Source organism: Amphibalanus amphitrite, unplaced genomic scaffold (genome assembly GCF_019059575.1).
Source record: "Amphibalanus amphitrite isolate SeventyFive unplaced genomic scaffold, NRLGWU_Aamphi_draft 000016F_arrow, whole genome shotgun sequence".
In the NCBI taxonomy this organism is placed as follows: Eukaryota; Metazoa; Arthropoda; class Thecostraca; order Balanomorpha; family Balanidae; genus Amphibalanus; species Amphibalanus amphitrite.
In genome coordinates this window covers 894,373-912,507 of record NW_024881512.1, presented here as the reverse complement: position 1 = coordinate 912,507, position 18,135 = coordinate 894,373, and the positions used below count along the sequence as shown (strand labels likewise).

Genomic DNA, 18,135 nt, shown 5'->3' with positions numbered 1-18,135 from the left:
CAGCAGCGCCATATAGCCTCAGTTACCCCTTATATCACTGCGCCGTAGATTTTTTCGATAAAACTGATAATAACTCGAAGGCAATATTATCAGTCGATCGGAACTCATTAAACAGAGACGCGCCACTCCTTCGATTGTGTCTATCATTAAATAAGTTATACCGGTGTGGCAGCAAAGGGCATAACTTTGTTTTGGGGGCAGATATAAACTGTTGTGTATTGCTGGCAAACTGGAGGAAAATGTAGATCACGATTAGCCTGATCTAAGGTGTCGAGTCTCGTGCGTCTTGGAGTCAAGACCAATTGACCGATTCTTTTCTCATTTTTCTTTTTTTTTTACAAAACCGAGAATAACTTGAAAGCTATGTCGAAAAAAAAGAACACCTGCCAAGCAGTGAGATGAGGGCTATACCTGACCTTGACTGACCTGACCCAACTTTACCGAACTGCCCCACTCAGACCTGACCTGGCCTGCACATGCGTTATCAACTTTACAGGACCTGATTCTGACAACCTCCTGACTAGATCAACGCTGGTCCTGGCCAGCCTACTTCGTGATGAGCGTAACCTGACCTGTCCCACAACTATTTTCCTTTGGCCTAAACTGCTTTGCGCTGACCCAGAACTGACCTCTCGCATTCCTGGCTGACTCTGACCTTATTTATATCGCGCTGACCCTGCCCCTGCCCCTGACCTGCATTACCCCGACCCTAAAATCGACCTATCTCGTTCCTTACTGACCCTGACCACCCTTATCTGACCTGCCCCGCGCCGACACTGACCCTGACCTGCACTACGCCGACGCTGACCTCTGTCTCTCGCCCGCAGGTGTGCGCCCGGCGGTGCCCGGAGTTCGGCACCATTCTGAGCGCGCAGCACCCCGGGTCTGGGTCGCAATGGGCCCAGACCTGCGTCACCTCCATCGACGACATGCCTCACAAGGGTCAGTGGCCGGACGGGGCCGCCGACGCCGGTCAGTGCAGCCATACCGCGCCGCGCCGCCGTGCATGTGGTCCAGGCTGGGATGTGGGTGGAGACATTTACAGTGTCATGGAGACTAATTGAATACGGGTGGGCTGTAAAATGTTCTTGAAACGCTTGCCAATGAAACGTGGACGTAGGAACCTGTGGGAATATGGATATATGGGATTCAGAGCACTTCTTAGAGGGCTGAGAATCCCACATCTTCCAAAATCATAAGACGTTTTAAAATATTATTGATTTTAGAAATACATGTATTTATGTATTTAGAGATGTCAGCTGTGCAAAATTAAATTCCGACGTACAATGTTAGGACGTTGGAACATAACTGATGTCCGGGGAAGTTTTGAGCCGGACTTTACCGAGGTAATGTCTGACGCACCATGAACCATTCGACAGCAGGCTGAATTCAGCAAGAACAAACAAAGTAACTGTTGAACACCGATCAGCTTACGGTATTTGATGTTACCCTTTAAAAAACAGTCACGTCAGTCTATGAATTAGCGATTCTTGGTGACTTCTACGCAGCTCTAAAACTTACACAACACGCCATTTGCCCTACAAGAGGTCTCTGACCCTTGTGGCTGTCTTACAACAGACCGAGACATTGCATCATACGGCAGTGCGCATCGGCCAGGCCCCCGGCAGAGGCGGATACCGTTTATACTGAGCCCAACCCAGCAGACAGTCCGTACATCACTCTGACATGTACGACCGACTTTCTTCTCTGTACCTATACACGGAACACAGTGAGAGTCGAGCGAGAATGCGATAAATGATGGTCATAGCTATCGCAAAGGTAGGCCGTCATCGGAATGCATCCACTTTAGTCAACATGGCGTCTACGTGATGCAAGCTTATGTTATTTCAATGCTTTTATCATTATTTCGTTTTCCATGTTATGAACTCAGTGGCACTATTATGTGAAATCACAGATCTCTGTTCACCAGACAGAGGTCTATTGTGAAGGTATTAAGGAAACAATAGCTATAGCACTTATCAGGGTAGGACAATAGTGGCTTCAATACCAAACCATTTTGACTGTAACTGATACATGGCAAATCTATTGGCGTTACAAAAGGATTTTAAAGATGGACGTCCAAATCACTGCGTATGTTGATAGACATCTATGCGACTTGGTTTTGTATGATTGCCACCGTTTTTTAGACTGATCCATAACCACTGAATCTCAGGCTAAAGGGACTATCCCACCTTTAACATGGGGTTTGAGTTGAGATAGCCAAGTTAACGGCGAGGTTCAGAAACCACTATCTATCTAGGTTGCAACCCCCGCGGCCTCTTGGTGTTGAAGAAATTCGTTCCCTTCATTTGAAAATGGGCCTTGTACAAGGCCCTATCTTCAACATGGAGCGACCGTTAGTGTGACGTCACCTCGTTTAGTCATTCTGATTTAAATGGGTTTGTTCGTTGAAAAATCGCTTAAAACTTGGTCTGAACTTTGTTGTGGTGCCTACAGAGTAAAAAGAGTAAGCTTTATGACAGTAATGTGGCCTAGGGAAGGAGGTAATTTTGGGCTGTGACGTCACATATTTGAAAGTTTGTGTTTGGAATATGGGAAGCCTAAGATGTTTAATGAAAAATAAATGCCAGAACCGTGTTCCTGGTCATCCAATCTATAAAGTCGGGCACAATTTAACTGGTTTTAACAACATTTTAGAAGGTGGGATATTCCCTTTAAGCTTATGACTTCCGATCTTAGACTATATTCCCAGCAAAATCAAAGTGACATTCATGCTCCATCCCCCGCGCCGGTCGACTTCCCCGTCACAAGTAACTTTCACGGAGCTTACTCTCCCCTCGTCGTGCCCCATCCATCCATCCCCCGCACGCCCCTGAGCCGCTCCCTTTCGCTGGCTCCTTCCGTCCGGCCCGCCCGTTCCTTCCTTCCTCCGCTGGCACGCGCACCCGCCCTCTCCCCACTCTACCGCCGTCAGCTCCAGCTCTGCACCCCGGCCGCGGCAGCAGCCGCTGCAGCGGCGGCACAGCGGCCGGCCCGGCCCGATCTGTTGGCCTTTCCACCCCATTGGTTCCATTAGATTATCCTGTGTGAAGTTTCTTAGCATTTAGATGGAAATCGCTATTGATCCGGCGGCTCATCATGGCCGCCGGCGGCGTCTGCGGCGGCCAGCGGCGCAGAGGTGACGAGCGCGGCGCACTGAGAGAGCTGCCAAATCGGCGCCGTGTGCCACCGCCTCAGAATGGCGACGACAGCCGACAGTGCGCCAAATTCCCACTAATGAAGGACGTGGAGCGGAAGTGAAACAGATATGGGTCTCGTTAGGCCCGAATAAAGCTCCAATGCTCCGGCAAAAACAGTCACAGTTTTAAGACGCCTCCTTTTATTTGCATATTTATATAACAAGTGAATTTTAAATGCCTTCATAATGCTGATACAGACATTCGCTATTTTCTCTGCCATAGTGAGTGGTACGGCTACCGTCTAAATTTCCAGTTCAGAGTAAGCTTATTTCAAATATTGCGAATGGATTGATTGGCGAATCCAGAGCTTACGCTAATCCGAGCTTGTTGAGCAGTCTCTGAGCAGTCTATCGCCTGATCGGGAAATTAGGAGTTGTGGGGCCTTGTGAAGCCTTAGTTATGCGTGCTAACATAGCCAGCCATGACGACTAGCTATGACTGCTTCCATCGATTGTAAATAATCTCCCTTTCAGGAGACTCTTATTGAGCGCCGGAGAGAGCCGAACTCGATCGCTAAACATGAAAAGTTTGACGCTCTTATCAGGTAGAGGACGGGACGGAATCAATTGCTTTAAGATCGAAAGGGGCTCTGGGGCTCTGAGGCCTGCAAAACTATCCGTTGCTCCCGACTACACTTAGTCCAGCTACGTTATCTTCATTCGTTTCAACCTCAGGTGCAGCCGCTATTACAGGGAATCTGAGCGCTTGCATAAATATAGATCACCCTCTGATACTGTGAAAATAACTAATACGTTACTAATGACCACTGTGGAGTGTGGCTAGTTAGGTGCTTTCCTTCATAGAGATCTTATATAGAGATGTATATAAGATCTCTATGCTTTCCTTCACATTTGACTGTGCTAAATATGAAAAAGTCACACTCGTTAGGTACTTACTCGTACTGTGAATAGTGTCACTGGGGCAGGATGGAGACGGGGACCGATATTATGCCTCTAACTCGAATTGTACACGTATGTTGCTAACAACCACCCGACGTAACACTCAGGTCAGCCACAGGATGTACCGTGCTGACCTACCATGCTAGCCCTCTTGACAGATCAACTCACCAGTCACAATTTAGTATGATATGAGCCGTTTGATTTCCATGGCCTGCTAGGGTTATCAGGTCACATATTGGTGCACCATGACCCCGCTGACCCTCATGACCGGCCACCAGGTCACAGTGGGGTGTTTCTATATGGCCCGTGACCCCGTGATCGGTCATATGACCCCACTGACTCCCTGTGACCGGTCACCAGGTCACAGCGGTGTGAACCAGCTGGGCGGCGCGTTCGTCAGCGGTCGGCCGCTGCCGGACACCACGCGCCAGAAGATCGTCGAGCTGGCCCACTCGGGGGTACGGCCGTGCGACATCAGCCGCATCCTGCAGGTCTCCAACGGCTGCGTCTCCAAAATACTCGGCAGGTGAGCTGGACGAAGGAGACGTGGATAAAAACACTTGAAAAAGGGTCCACAGTCGTAGTTCCGAAAAAATAAACGTTCTAAAGCCTTATTTCCGCTTTATGCCTGCATTCTGAATCAAATATCTGCCGGCTGTTTGTATTTTCCAATAAATATATTTTACATTTTCTGTCAAGGTTTGGATGATAATGTAGCAGATGATCTTACTAAGTGCTGGTTTCTTTGCGACCGTTTTGCAAGCATTGGGAATGCTGAGTCCTGAGACACTATGTATTCATTGAAAGAATTATGAGCCGTGTAATCTAAGGGGCGGCACGGGCACGCGGTGCATTCTGAATGCCTCAATATGGCGCTGAAATTCAGCAGGCGCTCTTCTGCTGTCTCATCTACTTCTCTCTGAACTTTGTGTCGTCTCTGTTTAGCCGGGCGTTTATCTTTTATCTGTGTTTTAGCTGAGTCGAGGGTCGCCATTTATGTAAACGTCGGCGGGCCGCCGCTCGTCGTGTCCGTTTTATTCTCGTCGTTTAGGCCGATTTCTCCGCAGCTGCTCCGCCGCTGCCGGCGCCGCTCTGCGGTGAATACCCTCGAAAATTGAGATATTTTGTCGAGCCAGCTATTAATCATGTTGAAAAGCGGCCGGCGTGATTCGGTCCCATCGGCTGGCGGCTGAGTGACTCGCACCGGGCTCAATGGAAATATGATCGCGCGTAAAGAGCCGACGAGCGGACGCCCTTCTTTGCGCAGCGGTTCGTTACATGGCCGCGTGAAAGGGACCGTGATGGATGAACCCAAAACAAGCCGGATTGGACACATCCTTTGGCCGTGGAACGGTGAGCACCGTCAGCGAGCCGCCCGAGAGCCGGTCAGATGTGTGACGCCGAAAACTCATCAGTCTTGGATTGTGTCTTGTGTGTGTAGGTGGGGTGTTTAGCGTTCCTCGACGATATTTTATGGCTCCGAATAGCATTCAGGAGAGGGAAGAATGAAGAGAAAAGTAAACAGAAGAGTCTTCGCTACGTCTATATGTTCATGTCAGCGAGTTGCCACTTGGCTGATTTTCGCTGCCGAAAAGGAAAGAGTAGCTTGTTGTGTAAGGACAGACGGGCTACCTGAATTGGAGATGTATGGCTATGGACATGGGACGTTTTTGTTAGTTTACAAATTCTGGTGAAAAGACCAGGCGGCAGGCTTCCGACGGTAGCCACTAGAGAAAATATGAAGGGACTGATATTCAATATTGACAGTGTTTATAAGGATTAAAATGCCCACCAATTTTCGTTTAAGTCTTATTTATAGCGAGGCGGTAGGAGACGGTCCCAAATCCTTCCTACCACATGACATTCAAAGCAGTCGGCAGCTTTCATCGCGGAAAAACCAAGCTACAAAATTTACATATCTCACTCTCGTCATCAAAATTCAGCATGTCGTCTGCCGCGTCCGCAGCTGCAGCATCTCAGAGCTCTCTAATGTCGACTTCTAAATCAAAATTCCACCCAAATCAACCGATAGCCGCGGGCAGATATCCGAAAGTTTTACTCGCAGCAATTTCTACCTTCTGAATTCAGATAATGCAAATAATATGGCAGTTTATTTGTGTCTGTTTTCAGGTATTACGAGACGGGCTCTATCCGTCCGCGGGCCATTGGCGGCTCCAAACCTCGCGTGGCCACAAGTGAGGTGGTGGAGCGCGTCACCGCCTACAAACGCGAGTGTCCCAGCATCTTCGCATGGGAGATCCGCGACCGGTTACTGCAGGAGGGCGTCTGCTCGGCCGAGAACATACCCAGCGTGAGTGACGCAGGATCTGTTCTGCTAAATGTCGCTACTTGGTTCGAGCTAGCTCCTGCTTAATGACGCTAGTTGATGCCATTGATTTTTTTGCTTGCTATTTCAAGGTCATATCAAGCAAGCAACTTAAGTTGGAGCTGAGTTAAGGGTCGTCTGTGTTTTTCCTTATCTCACTGGAAACTATTTTCAATTTCTATTGATTGCAAGGCCTATGTTGTCCGCTCCTTTCATCTCGGTGGCGGTTGACGTTTTCCAACTCCCTCCAGGTGTCTTCCATCAACCGCGTGCTGCGTAATATCGTGGCCAGCAAGGAGCAGACCATGACGCCCGCCTCGGCGCCCTGCAGTCAGCCGGACCCCGTCTACGACAAACTGCGCGCGCTGAACAGTCCTGCTGGCTGGCCGCGGCCTGACTCGTGGTACCGACCTGCCGCTGACGCCGGCGGCGGGGGCGGGGGCGGCGGCCAGTACCCGCTGGCGGCGCCGGCCGAGTCGCCGCCGGTCGGTCAGCAGCCGCCGGTGGTCACCTCTCACCTGAGGGACGACCTGAAGAGCGAGATCGGTGAGTAGCCCGGGAGGTCAGGGGTTGATCTCGGGGATGAATCGGGAAGATCTGTGTGCACATTGTGAATGCGACGAGAGGAAATGGCGATCAAACAGTAGGGAAAATCAGCTAGAACATAGTTTCTAGATGCATCCCCTTTTCTCTTCAAAATCCGATAAGCACATTTCGCGGACATTCTGCTCGAAGTATCTCTTATTAGTCGCATCAAAGCGGAAACGGTCGTCCGCTTCTGTCGATCCCTTGTTTCCGGCAACACCGAACATTGCGCGGGTCGGCTGAGCCTCGATGTCCCGGAAACGATCAGACAGCTGCTCGGCTCTGGCTCCGGGCTCCGGCTCCCGGCTCCCGGCTCCGAGTGTACTACTGCGGCTGACCCGGGTCCCGGTCTGTTTCGCCCGAGTAAGACCGTCTCTCCTTTCCCTTCCTGAGGGACGGGTGACTGTCCGGCCAGTGACGCGATCAGTGTCCGTAGCACAGCCGCTGTCGCCTGGTTCGTTGTTCTCGGTTTGTTGGTCTGTATCTCTGCGTCTGGTAAACCACGCTCGATGACAGCACCGGGTGCTGGTCCGGCGGGTACCGCGCACAACGGCAGCAGAGCAGCGCCAGCCGCACCCGGCCGCTGCCGCCGGCCGGCCCTGCCCGCTCCCACGCTCGTAACATCGCCACCGAAGCGTGCGTGTCGCGCTTTGTGTGCGCATTGTGCCGCCGCGGCGCGGCTCTCTGGCGCTGCGAGGGGGCGCCCCCGCCGCGCCGGCCCGGCCGCATTATCGTTAGCGCCGACAAAGGATCAGTAGCCGGCTCATAACATGTCCGGCACTCCAGAGCCGTTGTCGGCGCCCCTCGGATTCGCTACAGGCCGCCGGGCCGATTGAGACGTCAGCGGCGCGCCGGCGGCAAACAGCGCCGCGGCCCGGCGGTGATGACAGATGTGTGACAGGTGCCGGGACGACCCGCGCCGCGCCGCCGCTACCTGTTGTCACCGGGCCGGGACGACCGCCGCGCGCGGAAAGGGTGGCGAACGGTGGCGCACCGGTGGCGTCACCAAAGGCGGCGGTGGCCAGCTCAAAGGTTCGGCCGGTCCTGCGCTGTCCGGCCCTGTCGGACGCACCGGTCGGCCCGGAGGGGTCTCGTCAGAGGGGAGCGGACTGGGAGCGGGGTCATACAGGCCGGGGATAAAGCCCCGTTTGCGGCGGCGGCAGTTCACAGGGGCCGCCGCGTTACCAATACCTGGGAACCTGGCCCGACTGTTTATGCGGCCGCTTTCAAAACAGCTTTCGGCTGGTCATTCGATCGGGATTTGGTGGACAAAGGCGTGCCGCGGCTCCCGGCGGCGCGGACTCATCACAAGCACCGGGACGGTGTGTGGACGGTGACCGCAGTAGCCGCACTGGTCGACTAGAGTGGGCCCGTGCGAACTCCAGGTGTGACAGCATTTGGCCCGGATCACACCGACCTGATTGTGCTACTTTTAAATCACTGTGGCACCGAACATGGCTACGTGTATGTAAACACTTACCAGACATGTGCATGGATCCGAGTGACGGATCTATGATCTCAATGGATCTCAAAGCAAAGTACAGATTGGGATCTATGATCCCACCGGATCCGGCGTGAAAAATACATCTTGGATCTATGATCTCATATGATCTGACGATAAATTAAGAACATGGATCTATGATCTGAGTGGGTCCCACCATGCACCACATTTGAAACCATGTTTTAAAGGGTTTCTATGCCAATAAGTGACACAAAACTATGGATTATGACGTGCAATCACATAAAATCACTCAAACAGAATGTTTGTGAGTTGAAACAAATGTTTTTTTTTGGATATATCGGGTGGCCCAGAAAAAACGTTCCGAACTTTGGAGGCCTATATATCAAATTCGAGTGCAAATAACGAGCCAAAATTTCCATCAAGTTTGCGTCATTTCGTTGCGCATTGGTATGCCAAATTATAACACTATACCATCATTTTCAAGCTGGCAATCTTGAGTTGAAATAAGCAAGACGTTTTTGCTTTTTTGCCCATGTCAAACGATAGTGATGATTGGGTTAGACGTCCCATGTTATAAAAAAAAAGAATAAAATTTAATAGAGCACGTGAATGAAACCAACACGTATGTTCTTATTTTGAATATTTTTGTCGCACTTATGTGCCAAATATTCAAATACTGAGCCAAAATGGTGCTCATGGATGCCATTCGTTTCAACACCAAATCACGTTTCGAGCAGGAGTGGCACGGTGCATGGATTACTGCTGATTACCCTCCTTTCAGTAGATCAAACAGTAAAACGACCGGATAAGGAAAACAAACTAAAGCAGACTGGTTCCTGTGCCAGAAGACCACAGAATAGCTGATGAAAAACAACATTGCCAGCAGATGACCAAAAAAAAACTGGTTGAAAAGCTATACCTACCTTTTCCCAGGAATGTCAGCCAGGCAAGAATTTGAGCCACAAGATGGTTAGAAAACTGGAAACTTCTTCCGATGCCGCTGGCATAGGAAGATCGTGGTAGCCATCGTGGTTGCCTGAGGGAATGTGTCATCCTGAGACCCGAACCATCAATGAGACTAGCAGCCAGTAGCAGTCATGGCTCTAGGCCATGGTGCCGCGGGGTGAAAGTGACCCGTTCACTCACATTTTTTAATAAACATCGGAGCAAAAAAGTAATTTTTACATGCCATGCTTGGAACACGAACCATTAAAAAAGTAATTTACCGAACACCATGAAAATCACAGCATTTACTGAAAATGTGTGCCGCATTGACTATTCGAAGTTTCAATGTCGTACCTTTATCACTTTCTGAGAAATATTGATTTAAAGTTGGGAACGTTTTTCTGGGCCACCCGGTATGTGTTAACAAAAAATAAGTGAGGATCTATGTTCTCACTCGGATCTCAAGCAAAAAATGAGACTCGGATCTGTGATCCCTATGGATCTCTCGATAAATTACAGAGCTGGATCTATGATCCCGACGGATCCGAGATCAGGATCCGTGGGATCAGATCCCAGATCCATTTTCTCGGATCCATGCACATGTCTGACACTTACCGCCTAGGCTTCACAATCGCGTTAATTATAAACGAACAGTTGGTTTAGCAGTTTTTTTTTTTCGACACTGAGCTTCTGTTCGATCTTCTCGATATTCATTTTTTAACCCTCGCCCATGTAGGGGGGGGGTTGGTGCAACCCCCCCCTGAGGTTTTTCGGAAATAGTGCAAAAACGGCGGCGCACAGCGCCGCCAAATTTTGGGTACTTTATGGGGCAAACCTTGCGCATCTTTTGATAAAAAAAAAATTTGACCGGGTCATGTCAGGTCACGGAGTTATGACGTCACAAAGGGAACAGCCTCCGGCCGGATTTTCATAAACTGAGTGCCAACGCCCGAGGTTTCCTGCCGGTGGTACGGACATCGGTTGATGGATCGTGATGAAACTTCCCATGCATGTTGGGGCAAGTATTGGCTATCATATGGTATAAGAAACTTGACCGGGTCAGGTCAGGTCACGGAGCTATGACGTCACAAGAGGAACAGCGTCCGGTACTATTTTTGAAAAGCGCCCGAACCACTATTTTGCTTATTCTTGTCACCTCAATGGGAATATGCAGCAATATTAGCTTCTATAGGGAGCAAATGGACCTTCCAAATCAAAAAATACAATCAGATTTCAAAAATTTAAATTTTGATTTTTCGAATTTCTGCCGCCGACTGTGACCTTGCCGACTTCCGGCGCTCCCAACGCGCCATTTTTAGAGCTAGGGAAACGAAATACATACCAAACGATAGAGAATTGATCAAGGAACACGATAGTGAAGGTTTGAAGTCGATATCTCCCACCGTTTTGCCGCAATCGCCGCGGAAAGTTGAAAAAAATCTATTTTTCCGAAAATTTGACCTTTGACCGGTCAAAAGTAGGTCAAATGTTGACCTAGGACCAAAAAATATACCACCAATCGCGAGATCTCGGCGAGAGCAATCCGTTGGTCTTTTCCGCTAAGCTCTACGACGCTCCGTTTTCAAACGCCAAGGGGGGGTCGCACCAACCCCCCCCCCCCCTGCATGGGCGAAGGTGGCAGATCGCCGTTTACGGGCGAGGGTTAAGGTCTCTGCGCATAATCCCGCTTCTTACGAGCACATACGATTCCGGGTGTAAGTAGGGGCTTATGATATAATTGGAAGCTATAATCACAAATTTTCCTAATTTAAATGGAAAGCGAAAAATACTTCAGCGAGTTTCTTAAAAGCTATAACATGCGCCACCCAACATTGTCTAAACTAGGACATAAGCACCAAGCACGGCACATCTGAGACCTGAATTACCTACGACTCCACAGACTGACATACACAGACACCCGGGGGTCGATCCGCTCCCCGTCCATCTTCCGTCCATAGTAACACTCCCCGGCCCCGTCTGGTCAATGGCGGCCGCCGCGCCGGACCGGGGTGTCCTGTCGTCGCCGTCGCCGTCGTCGCCGTGATTTGTCAGCGTCGCTAACGTCGCCTGTCGCCGGTCGCCCGGGGAAATGTTTACAGCGCACGTTACCACATTACTGCATTATGGATGAGGTGTGCTCGCCCCGCGCCGGCTGACTCGCGACGCTGCACCGGCAAACAGGGGTCGCCGGGGAGGTGAGAGGACGGGGGTGACGTCATCGGGAGGGGAGTGACGTCACTGGGTGGTGTGTGACGTCAGAGAGGGGTGATGTGGTGCAGTGGGTGGCTCTGGCGGATGTTGACACTAAGAGATAAAGGCCCGATGGGACGCTGTTCCTAATGTCAGAATGGGCTTACGTCAGCATGGCAGTCCTGCCGACTCAGCAGAGAAGATGCTGTTTCTGGAAAAGACCAGAGAAAACAGACAAAGGAAAAGAAAAGCAAATGAGACAATTTTGTAAACCTTTTCCGACCAAGCTATTATACAGGTATCAGCCGTATAATAGTATAGTATAGTATAGTATAATAGTATACTATACTATACTATAGTATAGTATAGTATAGTATATCATTATAGGTATCAGCCGCATACTAAACATGTTATCTAGCCTTATCGGTCGTTCTGCTTGTTTCCCTGCATCACATAGCAGCAAACACCATTAACACAAACGCTGCCACTGACATTTCACTACCGAGCACATAACGTGTTCACCGCACGTCCCAATGTGGAGCAGCCCTAAGTCTCAACTAAATTCTATTTATCCCCAGCCTCCTCTTTGATTCATTTCCACCTCGCAGTGGCCCTATATCGCCGGATGACGCCGTCCGCTCTCTAAAAACACCGCTACTGTCGCCCCGACCTTTCCCACCGATGAAAAACGGTGCCGGCGCCGGCCGTGTGTCGTCCTCAGCGGCCGCTCCCGCCTCTGCCGACGACGCAGCTCGCTAAAAAGGAGCCTCCCGCCCCGGGTCGTGCCGAGCCCACCGCACCGGCGCCTCGAGCGGCGATTTCCATATGGAAACGAGAGGCAATTCGGCGCGGCGCGGCGGCGGTGGCGCGGCGCACGCGGGCGTTAATCAGTGCCGGCGATGCGCGATGTAATGCCTCGGTAATCTGGCGCACAGAGAACAGACGAGTCGTCCCGGGGGAGGCGGCCGCCCACCGCGCCGGAACGGGGCCGGAGGGCCCGAGAGGGCAGAATTAAACATAGATTATCTGCTAAGTGGGCCGTGGGTTTTGCATTGAAAAGACGTCACTTTTCTAAAAAGACGGTTTTTGCTGAAAATTATCAAAGCTTCATGATACTAAAATATGCGCTTGTTAATCACGACACTCAACGTTCAAACTTTTGCCGCGGGAGACGGGAGACCCTCATGACTATGAGTCATGGATAACATCCCATCTACAGCAGAATTTCTACTTATTTCTTCTTGGGCTCAATGGACACCCAAATGCATAACCAAATTCGTCTTGCATTTAATTGTTCGTTACGTGTATAGTTGATTAGTCACGGAAGGTGTGTGGTCAGAAGTAGGCAGTAGGCCACCCAAGGATTCCAACACTACGAGCTAATAGCGCTCGTGATTCGAAACGTCAACAAAGCAGAGAATGGCCCTTCGATCCCTTTTCACACCCGCTCGACAGATGTCCTTAGACGTCCCTTCACCTAAATACCTCCGTGTCGAATGCTGGTCAAAGGCCCGTCCTCGAAAACCGCGAGCCGGTGCTACCTTTCTGTGCTGAGCTGCGGTCTCCGCGGCGGGAAGCCGTGCCATGCGGTACAGCCTACCCTGTCCAGGCGGCTGCTGTCGGCCGCACGGCTGCCTCCGCGGCCGATCCCCGCTCTCCGCTCGCCCCGTCGATTCGTCGTTGCTCCGTCGGACCGCTTTCCGTCGCTCCGTCGCGTTGCTCGTCTCTGCGTCATCCCTGCTCGGCTAATCGGCGCGACACTGGCCGGCCGAGGCGGCATTGTTCCCTGTTGTTAGCGCCGCCAATTGTCGGCCGACCGGCGCGTCCCAACGGCAGCCACTACCTAGCCAATTAGCCTACACAAAGCCAGTTGCCACATGACCGAGCCGCATCGGCGCGGGCGCCGTCCTCAATAGTGTGCGCGCCGCTGACGGGGACGGCACGGGATGGGGTGCAGCGTGTCTGGCGAGGGTGGCACGCGGCGAGAGAAGGGAGAAGACAGACAGGTCTGAAATAGATGCAGAGAGGTCAGTGGATGGATAGAGCGCTAGCTGTTTAACGTCTTTTATAGTTTAACCTACTGATGAATTATTGGCATTATTACGTCGCAGATCCTGCAAATTCATAAGTATGTAACTAAACAATTCGATATACCTACGCATCCGTCGAGCGTATTAGTTTTCTTGGTTCCCTGTCTTCGCATTCATCGTAGTTGAAATTTCCATCTGCTGCAAAAACACCAATATTCAGCATTCACGGGCGGCTGACATAAAATGAATCGTTCAGCCTCCGCCAGAAGTCTTGCAATTGCTCGTCAATATTTAGCCGAAGGCTCCTAAGCGACACAGAAGCGGCAGCAGCTTTGCTCCACTTTGACGGCAAAGCCTGCAGCAGCGACGCGAGCAATTTCGCAGGCTCGATCCCCTCCTCAATCGTGTCATTTGGGAAATAATTGGATGGGTTCAACAATGGGACAAAAATGGTCTCTGTATGACAAACGGCACCGCTCGGCGCCAGTTTAGTTTTGGGATCTGTTGGCTTTGCCTATAAGCCGCGCAATCAATTTGGCGACATTGATTTTCGGGGCGATTCTTGTAGATGTGGAGCCGGGCGCTGCGGCGTCGGATTCGATCGTTACGACTCGATGGTTCGCCGAGGGCGGCAGCGGGCGGTCGGAGGGCGGTGGCGGGCGGTTACAGCGGGCGGCGGGCGGTGGCGGTGGCGGACGGGCGGTGGCGGGCGGTCACAGCGGGCGGCGGGCGGGCGGTTACAGCGGGCGGTTACAGCGGGCGGCGGGCGGCGGCGGCGGGCGGTGGACGGGCGGCAGCGGGCGGTCGGAGGGCGGTGGCGGGCGGTGGCAGACGGGCGGAGAGCGGGCGGCGGATAGCGCCCCGGAGCCTTTGTTGCACTGCCGTCTGCCTGCCTACCGTCAGAACTCAGACCCGAATGTCGGGGCTGCCCGGAGTCTCCCGAACGTGAATAATGAGCAGGAGATGGCTGCCGCGGAGTGAAGAACGCCCAGATGGATGGAGGAGAGAGACTGGCGCGAGGAAAAAACGGCCCGCGCCCCGTGATAAGGGTCGGTGATGAGATAGTAATGACGGGACCGAATCGCCGTATGCAGATGCGGTAAATGATGTTATAATTATGGGAGGGAGGGAGCCCCGATGCGACGTTAATCACACTTCAGGGCAAACCTGCGGTAGATAGCATTTAATTGTTCGTCAGGGATGCTCAGAATTCGACAGAATAAGGTGATGCAAAAGACAATTGGATAAAAAGTGGTCAACATATCCTCGTTGCTAATGTGTTCCGTTACCTATTAGTTTAAAAAATAATTCGACAATTGAATAAAACGAGTAATAACTCGCACTAAGCTTTGTGAGGCATACCTACTTGTTTCCCCATCATCTTCCCTTTATTTTGCTAAGGCATCGCTGCTTTATTTCAACTTTTAATCCTTTCAACACTTTACGTTCGACCAACAGTGTCGGCGGCTTTGCGACACCAAACTACCAGTCAGTTAGCATCACCATCCAATATCCACCCGTCCAGCGCAGCACCCTCCCTCCGCTCCCCTCTCGCCGCCACGGGTCGCCCCGGCCGGCCGGCTCGGTGGCAATTTTGTGCATTTCTCTTGGCGCCTCTGCCGCTGTTTATCATACTTCCTGGTTGTGACAGCGCTGGCAGCCGCCACCGCCGCTCAGAAAGAGCGAGCGCGCGACGGGCGCCCGCCGCCGGCCGGCCGGCGAGATAAGCCGCCGCCGCCGCCGCCGCCGCCGCCCCCGCCCCCGTCGATTGCCGCTGGCCAGCCAACCAGAAGTCAGATAGGGCGCCGGCAAAAACTCGCCGAATAGGACGGCGGGCGGCGGCGGGTGGCGTCCTGCCTGGTACCGTCTATCGGGAGATTCATTCGGCTGCTGATCTGGCAGTGATAAAGTCACACTGAATGGTGGCCCGGGGTCGGAACGGAGCGGGGGCGGGGCGGTGGGATGCTGGCGGTGTTGTGTGCAGCCGGGAGACCAGCAGCTTTGTTTATGACGCAAACAGTTCGATAAAGTTTGTCATGCGCATATCCTCATCAGTCGCCATACCCAGCTTCTGCAGACGACATCCCACAGGAAGAACGAAGTTATGACCTCTCTGGAAAATCCCGCATCTGACTGTGGTTAAAAAGTACAGCCGCGACTTATCTTTTTATTTATTTATTTATTTATTCGATGTCATGGAACAACAGGCGAATTGACGCCCAGTAACAGTCCATAGCAGTTATACGTTCGGAGCAGTGTAAACATTGCCTTTAGTCTTTCGTCTCTTACACATACAATCCCTCGATATACCAACCATATCTATCACACAGTCCATACAGTACATGCATAACACAATAAATACAGTCACGCGGTTCACACCAGGACTCACATGTTTTGTATATGTCGTCTTACTTTAGCCCGAACATCCCGCATTGAGTCGTGAAACAAATCCAAATCTGTTATCTCGAACATAAATTCATTTATGATAGTGGGTGCCCTAACAAAAAGCGAACCTTTCATAGTGTCGACCCGCGCAAATGGTACATTCATGACACCACGAGCTCCTTCAATCCTCCTTGTAATTCTTGGAGCAGCATACAGCGGAAACCGTGCCAATAGTACATGTGAGTCGAGGACACCTTTGTACAGTTTTTCCACAAACATGATATCGTATTGATGGCGTCTTTTCTCTAATTCAGTTACGTTAAACATTTGGAGCAAACGAGAATAATCAATATCGGATGGTATCGCGCTTCGATTTACATAAAAGTATAGCCATCTGAGAAAGTGATACTGTATCTTTTCTACTCTATCTAAGTGCGATTTTGCCGCACCACCCCATATGACACAACAATATTCTAATATCGCACGAACATTTCCATAGAAGGCGGTCAAAATTGACTTCCAGTTTACTATGCCAATTTTTGATTCAGACTGCATCGCCCTCATAAGAATGCCGTTCATTTTGTTTGCCCTAGACACAATAAAGTCAACATGATTACAAAACGTGAGTCGTCTGTCTAAAACCACCCCCAAGTCCCTAATTGTGTGCACGATTTCCAGGCGAGTGTCACCAATCATGTATTGACAAGTAAGGGGGTCACTTTTTAAGGTAATACAGAACTGCTTGCACTTGGAGGGATTCAATTTCAATTTCCAAGTTTTCGACCAATTATAAAGTCTCCTAATATCCCCTTGTAGCCGTGCAGTATCTGTCAAATCTGAAATCTCTGAGTACACCTTGATGTCATCCGCAAACATTAAGCATTTTGTTTGAACACACAATGGATAATCGTTAACGAAAAGAGCGAAAAGCAATGGCGAAATTACACTACCTTCCGGTGTACCAGAGAGAACGTCCTGCCACGAGGAGCACTTACCGTTCACAACGACTCTTTGTTTTCTATCCGACAGAAAGGATCTAAACCAGCTCAGAGCCAGCCCGTTGATACAATAGGATTTATTAACCCTCGCCGGCCGAGGGGGGGGGGCGGGTGCCGCCCCCCCCCCATAGGGTTTTTTCGCGATAGCTCCGAACACGCTGGCGATAGAGAGCTGAAACTTGGCATACCTGACCTTTGATCCAAGCCGCATCTTTTGACACCAACCGCATTTTGGGGTCAGGTCAGGTCACTGACCTATGACGTCATAAGTGAACCTCTGCACGGTCTTCAGATGTCGCAAATTCGCAACGCCCTCACTGCCAGAGGAGATGTCACAGGGAAATGAAACTTGCAGGATCTAGTATCCATTATGAGTCTCACAACTTGTATATCTCGGATTTTTCCTAAAGGTCATATGAGGTCAGGTCATTTTCGTGACCTCACCATTATAAGTCAATGGGGAAAAATGAAAACTGCTATTCTGGCGCCGGGAACGATCTCCAACTATCTCAAGCACACAGAATCGTGATTTGATGCACTCCTTGCAAGGTTAGATGCGTCACTTTTGCAATGTTGACCTTGCGTGACGTCATTTATGACGTCATCAAGGTCATATTAGTTTTTCGTCCATAACTCTTGATCAAATTGAGCTAGCGAGTCGAGAAAGCCACCAATAGACTCAGGAAGACCTGCCGAATCGAATGATATGCGACATGACCTCTTTCGACCAACTTCGTGACCTGGGGGTGCTGACCTGACCTTGACCTGAGGTCAACACCCCAAGTTGACCTGACCCAAACAAAAAGTATATCATTCGACGCGCCTGAGCGAGGCGAACACGATGCTGCCAAAATCGCGGCTCTGCGGCCGTTATTTGCGAAGTTATTCACCAAAAACTGAACCGTACCCTGGGGCACTTGACCTGACCTCAGAGGTCACCGGTTGACCTAGGACCTTAAAATCGGGTACCAATCTCTGCGTCTCGTAACGGCGCACACGCTCGTTTTTTCCGCGACGCGCTAGCTCCACCAGGGGCGAAACGGCGAGGGGGGGTCGTACCCGCCCCCCCCCCCCCTCGGCCGGCGCGTATGTAGAAAACCAATAGGTCCGGCGAG

General features: G+C 51.1%; 1 protein-coding gene across 2 annotated transcripts in view; it reads left to right on the top strand.

Annotated features, from left to right (window-relative positions):
- LOC122387275 (paired box protein Pax-6-like) overlaps window positions 1-18,135 on the top strand; it is a 33,083-nt gene that overhangs the window by 4,649 nt on the left and 10,299 nt on the right. Inside the window, exons 2-5 of one of the 2 annotated variants that reach the window (XM_043377353.1) lie at window positions 828-942; window positions 4,460-4,625; window positions 6,230-6,410; window positions 6,677-6,971. In XM_043377353.1, the coding sequence (XP_043233288.1) occupies window positions 930-942; window positions 4,460-4,625; window positions 6,230-6,410; window positions 6,677-6,971 (655 nt within the window). In that variant the 5' untranslated portion in view covers window positions 828-929. Of the gene's footprint in view, window positions 1-827; window positions 973-4,459; window positions 4,626-6,229; window positions 6,411-6,676; window positions 6,972-18,135 lie in introns of both variants that reach the window. The other variant, XM_043377344.1, reaches the window with a different exon arrangement.